This window comes from Suncus etruscus, chromosome 13, assembly GCF_024139225.1.
Source record: "Suncus etruscus isolate mSunEtr1 chromosome 13, mSunEtr1.pri.cur, whole genome shotgun sequence".
Classification (NCBI taxonomy): Eukaryota; Metazoa; Chordata; class Mammalia; order Eulipotyphla; family Soricidae; genus Suncus; species Suncus etruscus.
Genome location: NC_064860.1, coordinates 92,587,024 through 92,604,911, shown reverse-complemented (window position 1 = coordinate 92,604,911; position 17,888 = coordinate 92,587,024). Strand labels below are relative to the sequence as shown.

The 17,888-nt window shown below is 37.8% G+C and overlaps 1 protein-coding gene across 2 annotated transcripts in view; it reads right to left on the bottom strand.

Moving 5' to 3' along the window:
• Nucleotides 1-14,089, bottom strand: part of TMPRSS7 (transmembrane serine protease 7) — a 42,817-nt gene extending 28,728 nt beyond the window's left edge. Inside the window, exons 1-7 of one of the 2 annotated variants that reach the window (XM_049785391.1) lie at nt 14,036-14,089; nt 11,212-11,419; nt 9,243-9,373; nt 5,127-5,194; nt 4,266-4,459; nt 2,398-2,436; nt 1,431-1,659 (exon numbers count right to left, since the gene is read on the bottom strand). In XM_049785391.1, coding sequence (XP_049641348.1) covers nt 1,431-1,659; nt 2,398-2,436; nt 4,266-4,459; nt 5,127-5,194; nt 9,243-9,373; nt 11,212-11,419; nt 14,036-14,083 — 917 coding nt within the window. In that variant the 5' untranslated portion in view covers nt 14,084-14,089. Of the gene's footprint in view, nt 1-1,430; nt 1,660-2,397; nt 2,437-4,265; nt 4,460-5,126; nt 5,195-9,242; nt 9,374-11,211; nt 11,420-14,035 lie in introns of those variants that run through there. The other variant, XM_049785390.1, reaches the window with a different exon arrangement.
• Nucleotides 14,090-17,888: the final 3,799 nt, after the last annotated feature.

Genomic DNA, 17,888 nt, shown 5'->3' with positions numbered 1-17,888 from the left:
AGAACTCAGCTCTGCTACTTAACTGGCTGAAAGACTGGGCAACCACGTCACTAAATCTTCATAAATACCAGTTTCCCTTCTATAACATGACAGAAATAATAGCAGTTTATTCCTTCAGGCATTGTTGTGAAGAGTAAGTGAGATAACTAAACCTGGCTGGGAAGATGAGAATAAAACAATAAAAACCATTGTGAAAAAATGAGTCAGCAACGAATTTATTTGTAATTGCATAGTTAAAATATTTTTCAATATTCTTAATAAACTTTAAAATGTATATGTATTACTAAAATGTACTAAATGTAATAATTCTACCTAAAACATGAATACATACTTTAAAAATAAAAATGTAACCCAGGTTCCTAGTTCAAACAGCACCAAATAGTATATTCTTAATATTCTAGATTATCAAAATATTACTCATAAATATATCTGTAGCAAATAAAATACTAAAGCTTTATCATAAACATATAAATGAGTACGTATATGAAAGAAGGAAATTATGCAAAAATACAATAGACATATGTTTGAATAATGGAATTAAGAAAGAATTGCTTTATTTCTCTTATTGGCATCACAGGAATGATGCCTTTATTATTTTTTTTTTTGGTAGGGTTTTTTTTTGGGCCCAGCAGTGCTCAGGAGTTACTCCTGCCTCTGCACTCAGAAATCGAGCTACCATATGGGATATCCAGAATCTAACCTGGGTCAGTCCTGAGTCGACCTCATGCAAGGCAAACGCCCCACCACTGTGCTATCATTCTGGCTCCATGAACAATGTTTTTATCTTTATAATAGAGAAAATTGTATTTTTCTATTGCTATGCAATTGGCACAAAAATCTAATTACTCTACTTAAAAGTTATCACTGTGATTGCATAAATATAAAATTAGACAAAAAGGCTTTCATTTTAGAAATATCAGTGTAAGTTTCTGCTGTACTTATTTTGATTTTAGGATACAGATTTCAGTCTGATAGATAATACGTTATTCTGGATACAGGACTCTCTTTTGATTATACACACACCAATAAAGTTTTTTAAAAGGGGACAATCCAGGGGCCAGAGTGATAGCCTTGCATGCAATTGCCCAGGACCGACCTGGGTTCAAACTTTGGTGTCCCATATAGTCCTGCAAGCCAGGAGCAATTTCTGAGTACATAGCCAGGAATAACCCCTGGACATCACTGGGTGTGGTCCAAAAACCAAAAAGGACAACCCAGATTTGCAAAACATACATCATAAAAACTGGGGTGGAGGGAGGATAACATTGGTGATGGGATACCCCTGATTCAATGCCACTATGTACCGCAAATATTACTGTGAAATACTTGTAATTCACGTTGGTCAAAATAAAAATTATTTACAAAAATAAATAAATTAATTAATTTAAAATGTCCTTTTCACTGGCCAGCCAGTGTGCCCATACATATACCTATACAAGATAGTGCTCCGGATTGGCAAGAGGGAGTCATAAATGGTCAGGGAGTCGGTGATGCAGTTGTCAGCTTCTATCTGGATGGACTCAATGGAGAGACGAACCAGATAGCCCACTGTGGCCACCAGCTTAAAGTGACACATCAGTCTCCCTGACAGGGCAGAGATTCCCAGGGGGTAACGGAGAGATGGATCATCGGCATAGAAGTACTGCGAACAGCCTTTACCTGTGGAGAGAGTACATATGATTTGTTCTGTTCTAGTTATGATTGTTCTAGAAATATTTATGGAAGAGTAAAGAGTAGAAGAGTTCATAAGGACATGTGTTGTCTTTGCCTGTTCTAGCTTACACTCTCCTCTCTTCTAGAATTAGTACCTAAATTTTATTTTGAGAAACTGTTCCTACCTTATCCCTAGGATGCGATTGGGGTAAAACTCTAAGATTTGAGGTAATTGCATGGCATATTCTGGCAATCAGAGTCAAGGAAACTGGTTTGGAGATGGATATACCAACCATTGTGGGAAAAAAAGTCAATCTTGGGATTACTGCAGGAACCACTAGGAAACATATATGGTTTTGTTTTCAATAAGGCTACTATAGTTATAAGTTGTAAATTTGGATCTGCTAGTGATGAGCATACCACCATATTTAAAGGATACACTTGATGAAGCCTCACAAAAAGAATGAAGAAATGTAAAGTCCTGACAATTTATATTAGCATCTGCATTCAGTCATGACTTAACTTAGATCACTGAAATCACAATCTCAGTGATATTAGATACTGAAATTATGTATGCCCCAGTTTTATAAATTAATAAAGCTTTTTTGCACTTAAACTAGTTTAAGTATGTTTCTGTCACTTACATCCGAAACACTAACAAATATTACAATGTAAAAGGAAAACTATAGCTAAAAATATTTGAAGGAAAATATCAAAAGGGCAAAACCACATCATATAATTTACCAGATTCTATGGTTGAAGAGTAATCTGACCGAAGACCAGCTGTAGTGTGGAAAAAAAGAAAAAGAAAAAGAGACCATCAGTCCCAGCATTTTATTTTGTTAGAATTATGTTTATCAACACATTTTCAATCTATTAAAAGCAATTTGACATATTTGGGATTTTATTTTAAATAATATAGTGAGGGTTAAGGCTATATTTTAGGTATCTAGAAATAAAATAGAATGGCTATGGCTATACAATAAATCTTATTGCAAGATGTATATAGAGTACTCACAATTTCATTATACTATTCTGAATTTTGGATTGTTAGGAGCCAAAATTCTAGTAAGGTCAGAGCTAAGGAATGTCCTGTTAGGAAAACTCAACTGAAGCAAAGAGTTCTAGTAAGATCAGAGCTAAGAAAAGTCCTTTTAGGAAAACTTAACTGAAGAAAATTTCTCTAGGCAGTAAAATAATTATAGATGTTTTGCTAGGCTGTGGGTGTCTGTGGCAAGGGGCACCTTGGAAACATCCTGACCTCTCTGAGAAAGGAATTTTGACAGCTTATTGTACATTTGTCTGTGTTTTAATAGCTCCTCTTATCATGAATATTTTGTCTGCCCATATTTGCTTGTTAGCTAGTCTATAACCTATTTAAGGTGCTTTTGCTGTTTTAATAAATGGAAACTTCTCATTCTCTCTTTGTCTCTGTGTCTTTTTGTTTGTCTATCTTGTGTTTATTGTTTGTTTTGTATTCAATTGCATGCCCCCCCCCAAGAAATACCAACGAGAAAAGTGTCCTGTGGGTCGGAACATTGTATATGTGAAGTAATTAATAATAACAAGTTTTAAGGGTTTTTTTGTTTTGTTTTGTTTTGTTTTGCTTTTTACTTTGGGCCACACCCAGCAGTGCTCAGGGCTTACTCCTGGCTCTGCATTCAGGGATCAATTCTGGTAGACTTGAGTAACCATATCTGGTACAGGGAATTGAATCAGGATTGGCTACATGCCAAGCAACTACCCTACCCAATATACGATCACTCCACTCTGTGATAAGAACCTTTAAAATAAAAATAAAACAACCAAAAGAATAAGATATAAGTACTAGGGGGGAAAGAGATAGCATGGAGGTATTGCGTTTGCCTTTCATGCAGAGGGTCAGTGGTTCGAATCCCAAATGGTCCCCTGAGCCTGCCAGGAGTGATTTCTGAGCATAGAGCCAGGAGTAACCCCTAAGCACCACAGGGTGTGGCCCAAAAACCAAAAATAATAATAATAATAATAATAATAATAATACATTAGTACTATATCTGAAATAGTATACATAGAACAGAATTTTCTACTCAAAACTTATATATTAATTTATATATCAATAATAGTAAGTTTTAGTCACCTATTATATGCTTAGACATTAAATCAAATGAGAAACCTGCACTAATTTTGAGTTTTACAGTAAATAATCTTACTCTAAAGAAAAGTGATGCAATTACATTTCAAAAAGACTTTAAAATAAGCTAGTGTAGGACATGAAACTAACTACATATTAGACATAGTTATACCTGGACAAAAGAGACTAGACAAGCCTCTGAAAAAAAATTGTCCCTCTTTTCTGAACTTGGAGCATTAGTTTGAAGATACATGGAGCCCAATTAAATATAGAGAGGAGTACGGTATAATAAATCTAATTGCCTAATATTTTATCTCAATTCTATTGCCCAAACATTATATATAACATTTAGCAATCTCTTTTGCCAACAGTTTCAGTTTTCAGCTAATCTTGTTCCACTGGAATTGTGTAAGTGACTTCATTAATTTTATTGACTATGATAATAGCAATATCAGGAGTTTTATCTGAAGGAATTATTAAATAAGAATCATCCAACTTTTACCATTTAGTATCACAGAATCCATGTCCACAGCCAGATCCTGCAAACTGCCCACAGAGGTCCTGTTAATGATGCTTGTTTGGATGGAGTCCTTCAAGATAGCAGCCACACAGTCCTCACAGAAGATGTGGCCCTTTGCATGTGGCATGACAAACACAATCCAAAAGTGGACTAGTATGCCTCCTTTATTATTGCTGCTATAGTAACAAAAATAAAGAGAGAGAGCTGCTTAGAAATACCTTTCAGAAAGTAGACTTATTTTATTAATGACCTGATGGATAGATTCAAGGTAAGCTCTAAGAAGGATATGTGAAGGATATGTCCTTTAATTGAATCATACTTCCTTATTAGAAAGTCACTGACTTTTATTATGATGATTAAGAAGAGAAAGGATAATGGTGTAATATTTGTGATGTATATAGAGCTAGAACTATTATGGCAATAACTATATATTCATAGAAAGTAAATTATCTGTATATATAAGTCAGTATTCACTGTCAAGACAAATAACAACAGTTCTGATTTTTGATATCTCACTGTACTAAGACACTTTCAATCATATTCACAACCATCAAAAATTTTATTTGAGGGCCCGGAGAGATAGTATAGCGGTGTTTGCCTTGCAAGCAGCCGATCCAGGACCAAAGGTGGTTGGTTTGAATCCCGGTGTCCCATATGGTCCCCCGTGCCTGCCAGGAGCTATTTCTGAGCAGACAACCAGGAGTAACGGTGTGGCCCAAAAAACAAAAACAAAAACAAAAAAAAATTTTTTTATTTGAGAAGGGTGAGGTCTCAGTTTTTCCAGTCCAGAGAAGAAATAATAGCAGTAAGAATAGGAATTTTGAGAAAAAGGGTATATATTACCTGACATCTGCAACAACAGATTGCTTATAAAATTTGGAGAAGGCCGATGTTGTATAAACCAGGTTTACCTGAAAAAGAAGAACTAAGGTATCAAAAGCCTCTCAATGTTGACTTCATTTAAATAGAACACATGTTGCTGTTGTTGTTTAGTTGTTGTTTATTGTCTGTTTGGGTGTTTTTTCTTTTTTTTTCTTTTCCCTTTCTTCTTTTAAATTGATATTGAGAGCTCCTAAACGGACTCTTTCCAGCCTTCTTTTTTATCCCCCCAACAAAACCACAGAACTTGAATCATCTTGTTCTGCCACATAAATTGAGGGGGCGGAAAAAGTAGATGGGACCAGGAGCAAACAGTTGCATGAAACATTGAATGGAAATAAAAAAAAAAATGATCAGGTCTAAGTACCAAACCCAAGGTCAATGACAACAGAATCAAGATTCCCAATCTACAGCAAGCTATACACAAAGAGAACCCATAACACTAGCAGTTCAGGGGGCAAAGTGGGAAGGTGTGGGATGCATGCCGGGAACAGGGGTGGGAGGGGGGGAAGGACAACACTGGTGGTGGGAATGGCCCTAATCCACTGTGACTATGAACCTTAAATGTAACTGTGAAAGACTTATAATTCACATTGATTACAATAAAAATTTAAAAAAGTTATATAGAATACATGCTGTCAGTCAACTGCTGACAGTGAGCAAGGAAAAAAAATCAAGGCTCCCTCAATATTATATTGATATCATCTTTGCATTTTTTGATTCAAACAAATTATTGTTTCTTCTACAAGTCTTGTACTCATTTCTTTTATCCTTTTATCTGCGAAGAATATTGAGTCACCTTCATTCATGTGTTGCTTGCTGTAAAAGCATCCTGATTTATCTCCAATTCTGTGTTTTGCATAATTCCAAGGGTATTTTTCCACCCCAAAGAGCTAAGTCAAAGTAAACTTAACTTCTCTATTTATTCTAGCTTCCATATTCTGCATACTACTTTGTGCAGAATAAATCAAATTTTAGCATATTTTTAAAGTCATTGGCTTTTCTTTGTAATGATGCTTAGTGTTGAAAACTTGTTTGGAACACATGCCTGTAAAAGCCACTAGGTGGCGCGTGCGGCCCACGGTCGGGCTCCCATTCCCCTTCCAAGGAAGCACTCCCCTTTGTTTTGCTTTGTTATGGGGCCACACCCAGCAGTAATCAGGGGTTACTGCTGAATCTTCACTCAAGAATTACTTCAGGCTGCGCTAGGTGAACCATAAAGGATGCTGAGGACTGAACAAAATTGGTTGCTTACAAGGCAAACCACCCTACCCACTATACTGTATTATTTTGGCCCCAACACTGAAATCAATCCTTTTATAGCCCCATAACCCCATCTCAGAAGACTGCTATTTCAATTTACTTTGCTTTGAACTAGAATTTTGAATTGACTTTTGTCAAATCTTCATCTCCTCTTGAATTTTTCTTCTTTAAATGGAAAAACCATTCACCTAATTGCCCAGGAGGGGGAAAGGGAATGACATAGAAATACAACTGTGAAAGATTTGTAATTCACATTGGTCTCAACAAAAATTAAATATAAAAAAAAATAATAAGGAACTGGAGTGATATCACAGCGACAAGATGTTTGTCTTGCACTCAGACATCTGGGATGGACCCAGGTTCGATCCCTGGCATCCCATATGGTCCCAGAGCCTGCAAGGAGCGATTTCTGAGGGCAGGACCAGGCGTAAACCCTGAGCACCAACTGAGTGTAGCCCAGAAGCAAAAGAAAAAAAAAAAGAAAGGAAGGAAGGAAAGAAGGAAGGAAGGAAAAAGAAAGAAAGAAAGAAAGAAAGAAAGAAAGAAAGAAAGAAAGAAAGAAAGAAAGAAAGAAAGAAAGAAAGAAAGAAAGAAAGAAAGAAAAAAGGAAAGAAAGAAAGAAAGAAAGAAAAAAGGAAAGAAAGAAAGAAAAAAGGAAAGAAAGAAAGAAAGAAAGAAGAAAGAAAGAAAGAAAGAAAGAAAGAAAAAAGAAAGAAAAATAAAGAATAAAGTAGAATGCCAAAAATATGAGCTATGGTGTTTCAAATCATTATGCAACATAGACCATGATATCTAGACCTATTGAACTCACAGTGTTTGTTTTTCTCTCCTTCCTTTTTTAAAAAATTAATAATATTTTAAAAGTATTTGGGGGCTAATTTGAGGAATGACTGGTAGAAATTAAAGGGAAGGCAGGCAACAAAGGTTTTCAGCCCAGGGACAGGAGCGATAACATAGCAGTAGGGCGTTTGCCTTGCACTTGGCTAACCCAGGAAGGACATCGGGTTCGATCCCCTGGCGTACCATATGGTCCCCCAAGCCAGGAGCGATTTCTGAGTGCATAGCCAGGAGTAACTCCTGAGCCTCACCAGATGTGATCCCTCAAAAAAAAAAAATAGTTTTCTGCCCAGAAGAGCTATTGATGCCCCCTCCCAGCATCCTTCATTCTCTCTCATCTCATCCAGCCTTCATCCTCCTGCCTGTGAACCCATCATTGCCTTAGTGCCATTACATAAAAACCACATGCCCTCTATCTTGCAGGTACAGATTGGTCTACATTTGCTCATTGGTCATATAATACTAAAAATCATACATCAAAATTTTCTGACTTGGACAATTTTTCTTTTATATCCATCATCCAAGGACATATCAGAGATATACACAATTTAGATAATAATTTCACTGCAACATTATTTATAGTAGCAAAAAAATGGAAACAATCTAAATGTCCAGTCAATGGGAGTGACTAACTTTGTTGTTATTAAATCTACAGATTAGTTATTTGCACAGAAATTTGCAATCTAAGGAACAGGAAAACCAGATTATAACATGAATGTTATACAGTGCTTGGAGTCCAGTATGATATAATTTCCTATGTTATAGTTTTGTATATATTTATGATGCATACATATTAATTGTATAACAGAAAATTCTTGAGGATCTTTTTTTTTTGGGGGGGGGGGCCACACCCGGCAGTGCTCAGGGGTTTCTCCTGGCTATCTGCTCAGAAATAGCTCCTGGCAGGCACGGGGGACCATATGGGACACTGGGATTCAAACCAACCACCTTTGGTCCTGGATTGGCTGCTTGCAAGACAAACGCCGCTGTGCTATCTCTCCGGGCCCAACAGAAAATTCTTTTTTTTTTTTTTTTTTTTTTTAGAAAATTCTTAAGTGAAGAGAAGATTTAGAACTAGTATAGCTCACAAGCTTATCAGTGTGCAAGGAACTTCAGTCATAAAGGCATTCTAAAGAACACCTAAAATAATTTTTTTAAACTTTTATTGAGATCAGTGTGAATTACAAGTTTTTCACAGTTATATTTAAGGTACATAGTGAGAGTGAATTCGGGCCATTCCCACCACCAATGATGACGTCCCTCTGCCACTGTTCCCAGCATGCATTCCGTGCCTCCACCCTTAGTTTCCTGGACTGCTAGTGTAGCAAGTGCCTTTTGTGTCTAGCTTGTTGTGGTTTGGGTCACTTGATTCTATTATCATTAGCTTTGAGTTGGGTATTAAAGACTGATCATTTTTTATTTCCACTCAATGTTCATGAGACTGCTTTGCCCCTGGTACCATCCACTTTTTTTTCCTCTCAGTTTGTGGGAAGACATAGAAATATGAGGCAGAATAAGAACACCTAAAATAATTTTGACAGCAAAACCTGAAGTTCAAAAAGCCATTTCTTTATACTCTTGACAGAAAAATAAACAAAATAGACAATTTTATCAAATGATCATTTTCTTTTTATTTTTTTGGGCCACAACCGGTGACACCTAGGGGTTACTCCTGGCTATGCACTCAGAAATCGCCCCTGGCTCAGGGGACCATATGGAACCCCAAGGGATGGAACTGTGGTCCATCCTGGGTCAGTTGCGTGCAAGGCAAATACCCTACCACTGTGCCATTGCTCCGGTCCAAATCAACATTTTTTTATAGATAAGCTGACTTAAATTTTTTATTTACCCTACTCCTTGTTTTTTTTCCCCTAGTTTTTTTTTCCCCTAGTTTCTTGGGTCACTCATGGTCACCAAAGCCCCCATCCCTGCATATCACTGACCCCACTTTTCCCACCCTTCCCCACCCCATCACCTCACCACTTGTTGCACTTTTCTTGCCACTGACAGAAATTCCCTGGATTCCTTCTGTCGGTATTCAGGGATAAACTCAATGTTGGTGACGCGAAACATTCCAACGAAGTAAAAAGCATCTCTACTTTCTGTCTTACCTGTAAGACAGGAGAGGAGTGAATTAGGATACTGTCAGACAATACTGAATGATGGTGTCTGCTCTTATTATTGCTCCTAAAATGATCTTACTTTAAGTAACTATGTACAGGACTAGTTTGCAACCTGGGAATTTATTTATTTATTTTTGATTGAATTTTTTTTGGGGGGGGCAGCATGCAGTGGTGCTCAGGCTCATTTCTGGCTTTGTGCTCGAGGGCACTTCTGGGGGGCCTAGGGGTCCATGCAGGATGCCTGGTGGGGCTCAGGGGACCATATTGATTGCTGCAAATCAAACCCAGTTCAGCCTATGTAAGGCAAATGCTCTACCCCTAAACTATAGTTTCAATCCCATTTTTTCTGTTTGTATTTTGGGGCCTTATTTGACTGTGCTTAGGGAACCTAACTCTGCACTCAGAGATCACTCCTGGCAGGACTTGAAAAATCATATAGAATGCCAGGGATCAACCCAGTTCAACAGCAGGCCATCTCATTTCCTAAGTGTCCCCTCTATACCCACAATTCATGTATCAAAACTAACCTGTTTGTTGATCAGTTCTTGTTCATACCTGTTTCCCTTTACTCATACTAATCTGTCCTCAAATGGCCCTTGCCTTCTTCTAAATCATATTCCAAAACTTCACACAAAAGTGCTAAGAAAGTGCAAATCAGCTAAGGACTGGTAGAGAACAGATGGAAGAGAAAATGACTTGTTCTAAGTTAAGGTTGTGTGAGTTCTGTCAGACTAGTCCATTGACTTGACTTCTCCCAGTTGTCTGTAAAGTTCCTTGAGGACTTTCTTGCCTATAAGTCTGTCCCCAAGCCCATTACCAACCCACTTCTTAGGCAATTCAAGATTGAACAAATGAATTTTCAAGAACTAGTTCATGAATTTCTCGGACTTCAGATTGAATGTCTCTCATCTGAGAGTAATTGCTTTTACTTTTAGCCAAATAACAAACTCACTTTCCTCTGTAGTACTGAACTATGAAAATATTGAAAGTGAAAAATGCATACATGAGCTCCATGACTATAGGAGAAGCATCTCGGTATAAATGACTTATATTATGCCACATAGATTTAGGGAATTTGTCTGCTGATCCGTAAGTAACTGTTCAAGACATTATTTAGTATAGGCAAATAATATTCATTATTACTTATAGAAAATAATAGTCACCGTTTAAATATTCATTATTTGCCTATAAACCTTGCTTTCCAACTAAATTTTAATATCCTTGAGAATACACATATCTTGTGTCAGTATATTCAGTTGCATAAGTAGAAAGTCAGTGTAAGTTCACAAATGCTATATTATTACTAAACAACATAAAGAAGACCCTGCAAGAAGCTTATGGCTTCTGTCCCAAAGACCCATCATAGAGTCAGAAAAATAAGCAATGAGATCAGCAGATCATAAAAACAGAGAGGGGAAAAAGCGTGAGTGAAATGGAGCTCAGAGGGCTAGAAACATATGGTTGCCTAGAAACAGACTGTGAGTGGGTGGGTGGATGAGGAAATGAAACAGTTTGGCATTACATTCAATTTTTAAAGCTATACATGCATGGTATTTCCCAACTAATCAACAGCTCTAAACATCTTCCATTTATTTTTTTCATCCTGTCCCCTACCTCTTCATCTTGCTTTCTTATGGAAAAACACAAAAGACAATTCTGCCATTTTTTCCCTTCCAGGCCCAGTGGGGCTTAACGGTTAAGCTTGCCATGTAGCTAGTAGAAAAATTCTATCAGATATATTTAAGGGCAGGAAAAACAGGTCTACATTGCTGATGCTAAACTCACAGGGCAATCTAAAGCCCTAAATATCACCGAGTTTAACTTACTGATGTACAGCCACAGTAGCGTCCAGGCTATGACCGCCAGGATGAATAAAAATACTGTAAAAATAATAATTTTATTTTGGACATTCCAAAAGGGAGCCTTCTTCTTGGATTGCTTCCTGGGTTTGGCTTTGTTGATGGGTTTTCGCAGTGGTCGTCTGCCAGGCAGCTTCCCTTGGGCACTGACCACATGTACTGAGATATTGGATATCTTTAGAAAAAAAAAAAGAAAGAAAGATGTATTATCAATTAGAAGTAACCCTAAACTTAAATGGAACCACTCAGTTAGAAGTGCTTGATGCTCAAAGACCTAAGTAAATCCAATTATTTATAGAAGCATTAAAATTGACTTGAATTAAACCACGCAATTAACAGCAGGAAACACAGCCATTCTAAAGTACCATAATGAAAGAATTCCCAATTCTCTCCTCAGCACTCCAACTCCACTGATGTTGTAGAGGTTAGGCATAAATCTCATGGAGTGTATATTGAAGTAGAATGATATATGTAAAATCACCTCACTCAATGCGCTGCATCTCCAAACTCAGGTGAATGAGTCTGAATCAGGGTCTTGCATGAAATAATCCAAACCAGGTTGAGGGCGAAACACATGTAGTCTGGCAGTCTTTTACCTCGTATGGAGAGCCAGTGGCCTGCCAGAACTGTTGTTTTTTTTATTGAATACAGAGACCACCCCTGGATGGAGAGTAAGAATAAATAGCTCAGGCTATCCTGAGCCACTCCCACCCAAGTTTACAAATAAGACAATCTCTGTTTTGGAGTTGGAGTAAATCCAAGTCGAAAACAAACATACAAAGGAACCAGTTATATGAGAACAAATGTATGAGATTAGGGGTTAGGAATCTCTGTTGGTCAATTTATCTTTTAAAAACTGTGGGGATGCATGTGTGTGTTTCAGTTGTTTGTTTATAACATACAAATTTTTCTGTCAGAGACAGCCAGAGACCAAACCCTGATATGGAATTCAGCAGGACAAACCAGTCTGTGTGGCAAGAGTACATAACCTAAGGCAATGACTAGCCCCAAAGCCCTAAGAAATATCACAGTTTCCTATCAGGCATACATTCCAGGAAGCTTGAGACATCTTTGAAGCTTTACTATCTTCAGGTGAAAATTGGTTCCTGTGTAAAGATAACATGTAAAGTTTAATTACAGGATGCACCCTGTAGAGACTGCCTGTAATGCTGGCTGTTCCATTTTGCTTCCTCTGTTTTAATCATGCTTAAAAGAGCCTGTACCCTTCAATAAAGTGAGACCTTGATAAGACACTTTACTTGGTCTCCGTCTCTTCTTCCCCACCCCATTCTTTTTACAGGCTGGAACCCCTCTATACACCCACAGAATAACGGAGTCCTGCAGGACGGGACATTTTTCCCCATAAGCATAAGATGGGATTGAAAATATGAGTATAAGTCCCTCAAAGAAATTGAGTTTCTAAGTTTTTATTTAAAAGACTGGAAGGAAAAATTTTTTTCTTTTTGCTTTTGAGCCACACGCAGTGTATGCTCAGTATTGACTCCAGAATTTAACTCCAGTGATCACTCATAGCAAACTGTGGGGGTCATACGGGGTGTCAAGGATCAAACCCAGATCAGCCATATGCAAGGCAAACACTTTAGCTGTTGTATTATATTACTCTAGCTACCAGGAAGAAAAATTTAACAATGATGTGTTTAGGGGCATACCTGTACTAAATCAAAGTATTTGATTTGCGGCTGGTTACATACATGTACTGTTAAGACACTCAATGATTTTTTCAGTAAATTTGTTTATGAATCATAATGAATCACAATGATTTTAAAATAATTTAAAGAAGATGACTTATATTAAAATTTTTATTTAGTGTATTATGTGCAAAAGAAAAAATACATGATCTGTTTTCCTTTTATTTTTTTCTCCCCCATTCCTGCTCCCTACTCTGCCATTTGATTCTGTGAATTCATTAATAATGGAAGGAAGAGTTTAGCTTCCTTGAAGGAAAGATTTATGCATGTCAGGGTAACTAAACTCCCTTGATGAAATAACTTTTAAACACACATTCCTTTAAAGGCAACAATCTAGATCACCATTTCCAAAGCAGCAGTCTCTTTCAAGCTTAGAGTTCTCTCTTTCTCTCCCTACTCTTCACTTCAGAGTACTTGTCTTCCTGTCTTTAATCCTACCAATTACGGGGATAATATGTAGCCAAGTACATTCTGAATTATTCATGACTCTCATTCTTTTTGCCAAATATCCCTGTCAACCTCTTGAAGTGAGATGTAGCTTTTATCCCTCCCAGAGCAACTGAGCTGGACAAGACCTTATTCAATGTGGTGGCCTGTAGGAATGAGGCTCTCCTTTCTAATGGGGGAAAAAGACATTCCATTGTAGAAGGAGTTGGCCATGGTGTTGAACCACTTTCAGATATTCTCCCAAAGACGCAAAAGACAACCCAGTAGAATGTTAATACATTCATACAGACCACTGAGAAGGCCATTAATACACACTGACAAGGCCAAAGTTGGGGCTTTAAATGCAGGAACACATTATAGGCAGTCTCAGTTGGCACTGATTAAATTTTAAAATGGAATTTTGTGTAGAACGCAGTACAATTTTCCTAGAGTTGAAGAAAAACAGTTGCAAGCCCATGGTTCACCACCTCACTTTCAAACCAGTTCATATTTGCAAAACCCATTAAGAACCAGAGAAATATAAAATACTTTGCTGGTGTTCCCTTTCTTTTTAGAAGGTAACCCTATCTCATTTTACTAACAAGGTCAACAAGAAATTGCCTGGGAATAAAAGAGACTTTCAGAGCTGTACTTACATTCACATCAGCAGGTTTAGCTGTAGTGTCATGGTTTTCTTTGTCCATTTTTAGGTGTTGTGGTTGTGAACATCCAGACGTGTCTCAAGGCCAGTTTTCTCCCGCTTACATTCTTGCTAGAGAAGAGATGGCCACAGTATTCTAGCTAGCTTGCAGAGTAAAGGAATCAATTTACCTCCAGCAGGTCCAGTTCAGAAACTGAAGCTGCCTTGCTGCTATATAGTGAATGTTAAAGGGACCCAGCTGTCAGCTTCATACTCCAAATGAACTGTTTCTTCATGTCACTCTGGAATAAGTCAGTTGTCACACAGCCAGTCCTCCAGGCATGGTTGCCTTACAAGGACCTAGAGTTCAACCGGTCAAAAATATTTCTGTCCTTAAAAGTTTTACCTGCATCTCCCATATATAAGGAGATATTATGTATATTCCTCAGCACCTCTTCTTAGAAATTCCATCCCTGTTCTTTCTATTGTTCATGTCTTATACCAGCCTTAGGTGCCCCTCTCTCTGCAATCTGACTCTTAACCTTTCTTGATAAAGGTTTCTCCCTTTCTTCTCCCTCCTCTTATAGTTCTCAGCAAATCCATGTCTTTTCTGACAGAAATCCACTGTTCCCTTTTCTCCTGTTCTTCTTGATATCAATATAAAATGGTTCAAGAAAGGGGGTGAGGGAGAGAAAGAGAATCCAGACAGGCACTGTCAGACTTTTCTTAGCAAACGGGAGGCAAATGGCTAGGATGAATGTACTTTGCACATCATGTTTCCGGGAACAGACATGCAACTCTGTAGGTACTGGGCATGAAGAGTTAGGTTTTTAATCACACTTTAAAGGGGAAACTGTGGACTAGGACATAAATTCAGGCTTCATTCAGGGCCAGTCAGAAGTCAGCAGATGAGTAGCAACTGCTAAAAGTAAAAGAATAGGGCCTGAATAATAGCACAGTGGTAGGGCATTTGCCTTGCATGTAGCTGATTCGAGATGAATCCGGATTCAACTCCTGGCATGGTCCTCTGAGCCTGCCAGGAGCTATTTCTGAGCACAGAGCCAGGAGTAATTCCTGAGAGCTTTTGGTGTGGCCCAAAAACCTAAATAAATAAATACATAAAAGTTAAAATAAAAGTGAGAGACTAGTTTAGGAAAGATGAAGTGACAGATATTGTCCTACTGTACAAAAGTAGTCCTAAATTTAGTCATTTATTAATAGCACTGGGGTAAATAATTATATTTATATAATTTATATTTATATATAAATATATTATAAGATTGTGATTTTTAATGAAATCTATCCTTTTTGTTTTGTTTGTTCATTTTTATTTGTTTGTTTCTGGGCCACACCTGGCAAGGCTCAGAAATTACTCCTCTCTCAGTCTTTTATGTCCTTCCAGAAGTTTTGGCAGCCATAAACACCCCCCAGAGTTACTTCTATGTCTAGTCAGCAGCCAGATTCATAGAATCATTTTATTTTCAAAATGATGCAACCAAGTTACAAAAAAAAATCATGGAGTATCAGTCACACAACTGACACTGAGACACTCTTGGGAGAAAAGGGGCAAGTCAAGTCCCTATTCTGCTGAAGCCTCAAATTTGCACCCACAATCCACACTCATTGTCCTGCCAGTGATCCAGCTTCATTACTTTACCTCTGATCTCTGAAGAGATATTAACTGACCAAAATATGAATATTTGAGCTGTGATCTCCAGAACTTTGTTGGAATGAGTATAGGAATCCAATGCCTACCTCCCTGCCTTTGCTTGTTTGTTTTGGGTCTATACCTGCAGCATTCAGGGATTACTACTGTCTCTGCTCTCAGAAATTACTCCTGGCAGGCTGGGGACCATATGGAATGCCGGGAATCAAACCAAGATCAACTGTATTCAAGGTGAACCACCTACCCGCTGTGCTATAGCTTCAGTCCTCTTCCTGCCTTTTTGTATCTCCAGAAGCCCTGGAAACTCCAAAGCCACAGCCATATCAGCCACAGAAGTAAAAATTCCTGAACCAAGCAGCTGCATACAAGGCCATGCAATACCTCCACAATTTTTAATACTGATACCCTAATAAGAACACACCGGGTTAGATAACAAAGAAGCATAGAAGGCACCTAAGGATTATATACAAAACCAATCGTTCCTGTGCCATGCTTGTGCTTTCTGCCTGGATGCCCTGCACCGGAAGCCCACATGTCAACCTATAAAATCCAGGATACACCCAGGGGATTGATCCATAATGCAGATGCTGGGCTTATTTTGTCTTCTAGGTGCATCCAGGGCTTCAAGCACCAACTACCTCAGAGTCCCCATACGAAGTGCCACTTTTTCCTGGTTGCCCTACACAGGAAGACTGTATGTATGCCAGCTTGCAAAACAAAGATACACTCAGAAGGACCCATAATGCAGACTTTGGTTTCTTTTGTTATCTAGGTGTATCCAAGGCTTTGATTCCTGCCCCCCCCCCTCAAAGTCCCCACGCCATATGCCACTTTTCCTTGGTTGCCCTGCACCAGGAAGCCGCAGCTCCATAACCTACCTCTCAGAATCACATGGAAATTTCATCGTTTCCATGCCACTAACTCCAACATTTCTGGGTTTTATATCTTGCCTCAAATCCCTCCACAATTGCCCTTTAGGCAAACAGAGAGCTAGTTATTCTCCTGTATGAAAACTGAAATAGTAGGTTTGGGCACTGACCTTGTTAAATTAATAGCGTATAGAAAGTAACATTGGGGTAAAATATAAAAAGAGAGTTCAGATCTCAAACAATTGGGGTCTTAATCACAGTCTTTAAAGCCAAAAATCTTTACAAACAATGAAGAAACATAGAAACTCACATGCTTTGGTAGTCAAGGTAACTAGTTCTGCCAAATCATTGAGCTCAACAAAGCCTTAACCCTGATCAATGAGAAATTGAAAGCAATGCTTCATGTAAAGGCCATGGAAATAAGGCAATCCTTGGAAGAACAATGCAACCAACTTAAAGATAAATGAATCTGGGGTGTCAAAGAGTTCATAGAAATGGAAATTAAGGAGTTAAAAAGCACAATAGCCAGGGATAACAAAAGAATTCAACATGTAGAAGCCCATAACAGTAATATTGAAGACAAAAGACTGCCCATCACCAAGAATGAAGTGACAAAAGAAAAGAAATAAATGAACAGAAAAGAATGTAAGATCTGTGCCAGATAATGGAAAAAGGAATAAAATCATATAACTACTAGAAGAAAGGGAAAGGAGAAGGGGAAAGACAGCAAGCAAAAGAAAAAATCACTGAGAACCTTCCTGATGTCTGTAGAGAGACTTGTGCTTTTAAATCTCTGAAGAGATTCAAGAGGCCCAAACAAAATAAACTCAAATGAAACAACAGCAAGACACATAGTAATAAAAATGGTAAAATCAAAAGACAAAGACAGACTACTTAAAGCAATAAGAAAGAAAAAAACACCTAAAAAGTAAGAGAAACAACATAAAAATGGTAAAAGACCTTCCCTATGATATCCTACACACCAGATGAGTGGAATGATATATTCAATTAAAGGAAAAAATTTCCAACCTAAAATCCACTATCTTGCTAATCTTTAGACTTTATCTTTATCTTTAGACTTGAGGAACAGATAAGAGCCTTCTCAGACACACAAAAACTGACAACTAGTGACAACTAGACTAATACTCCAAGAATTATTAAAAGGCTACCTATAAAAAGCAGGCTTGAGCAAAAACAACTACACATACTAAGAAATGATAACATTGTTCTATATGTAATTAATCTCGCTCAATGTCAATACACCAAACTTTCCTATAAAAAGGCATAAAGTAGCTGGATGGATCAGGAAAGAAAATCTATCCACCTACAACTTT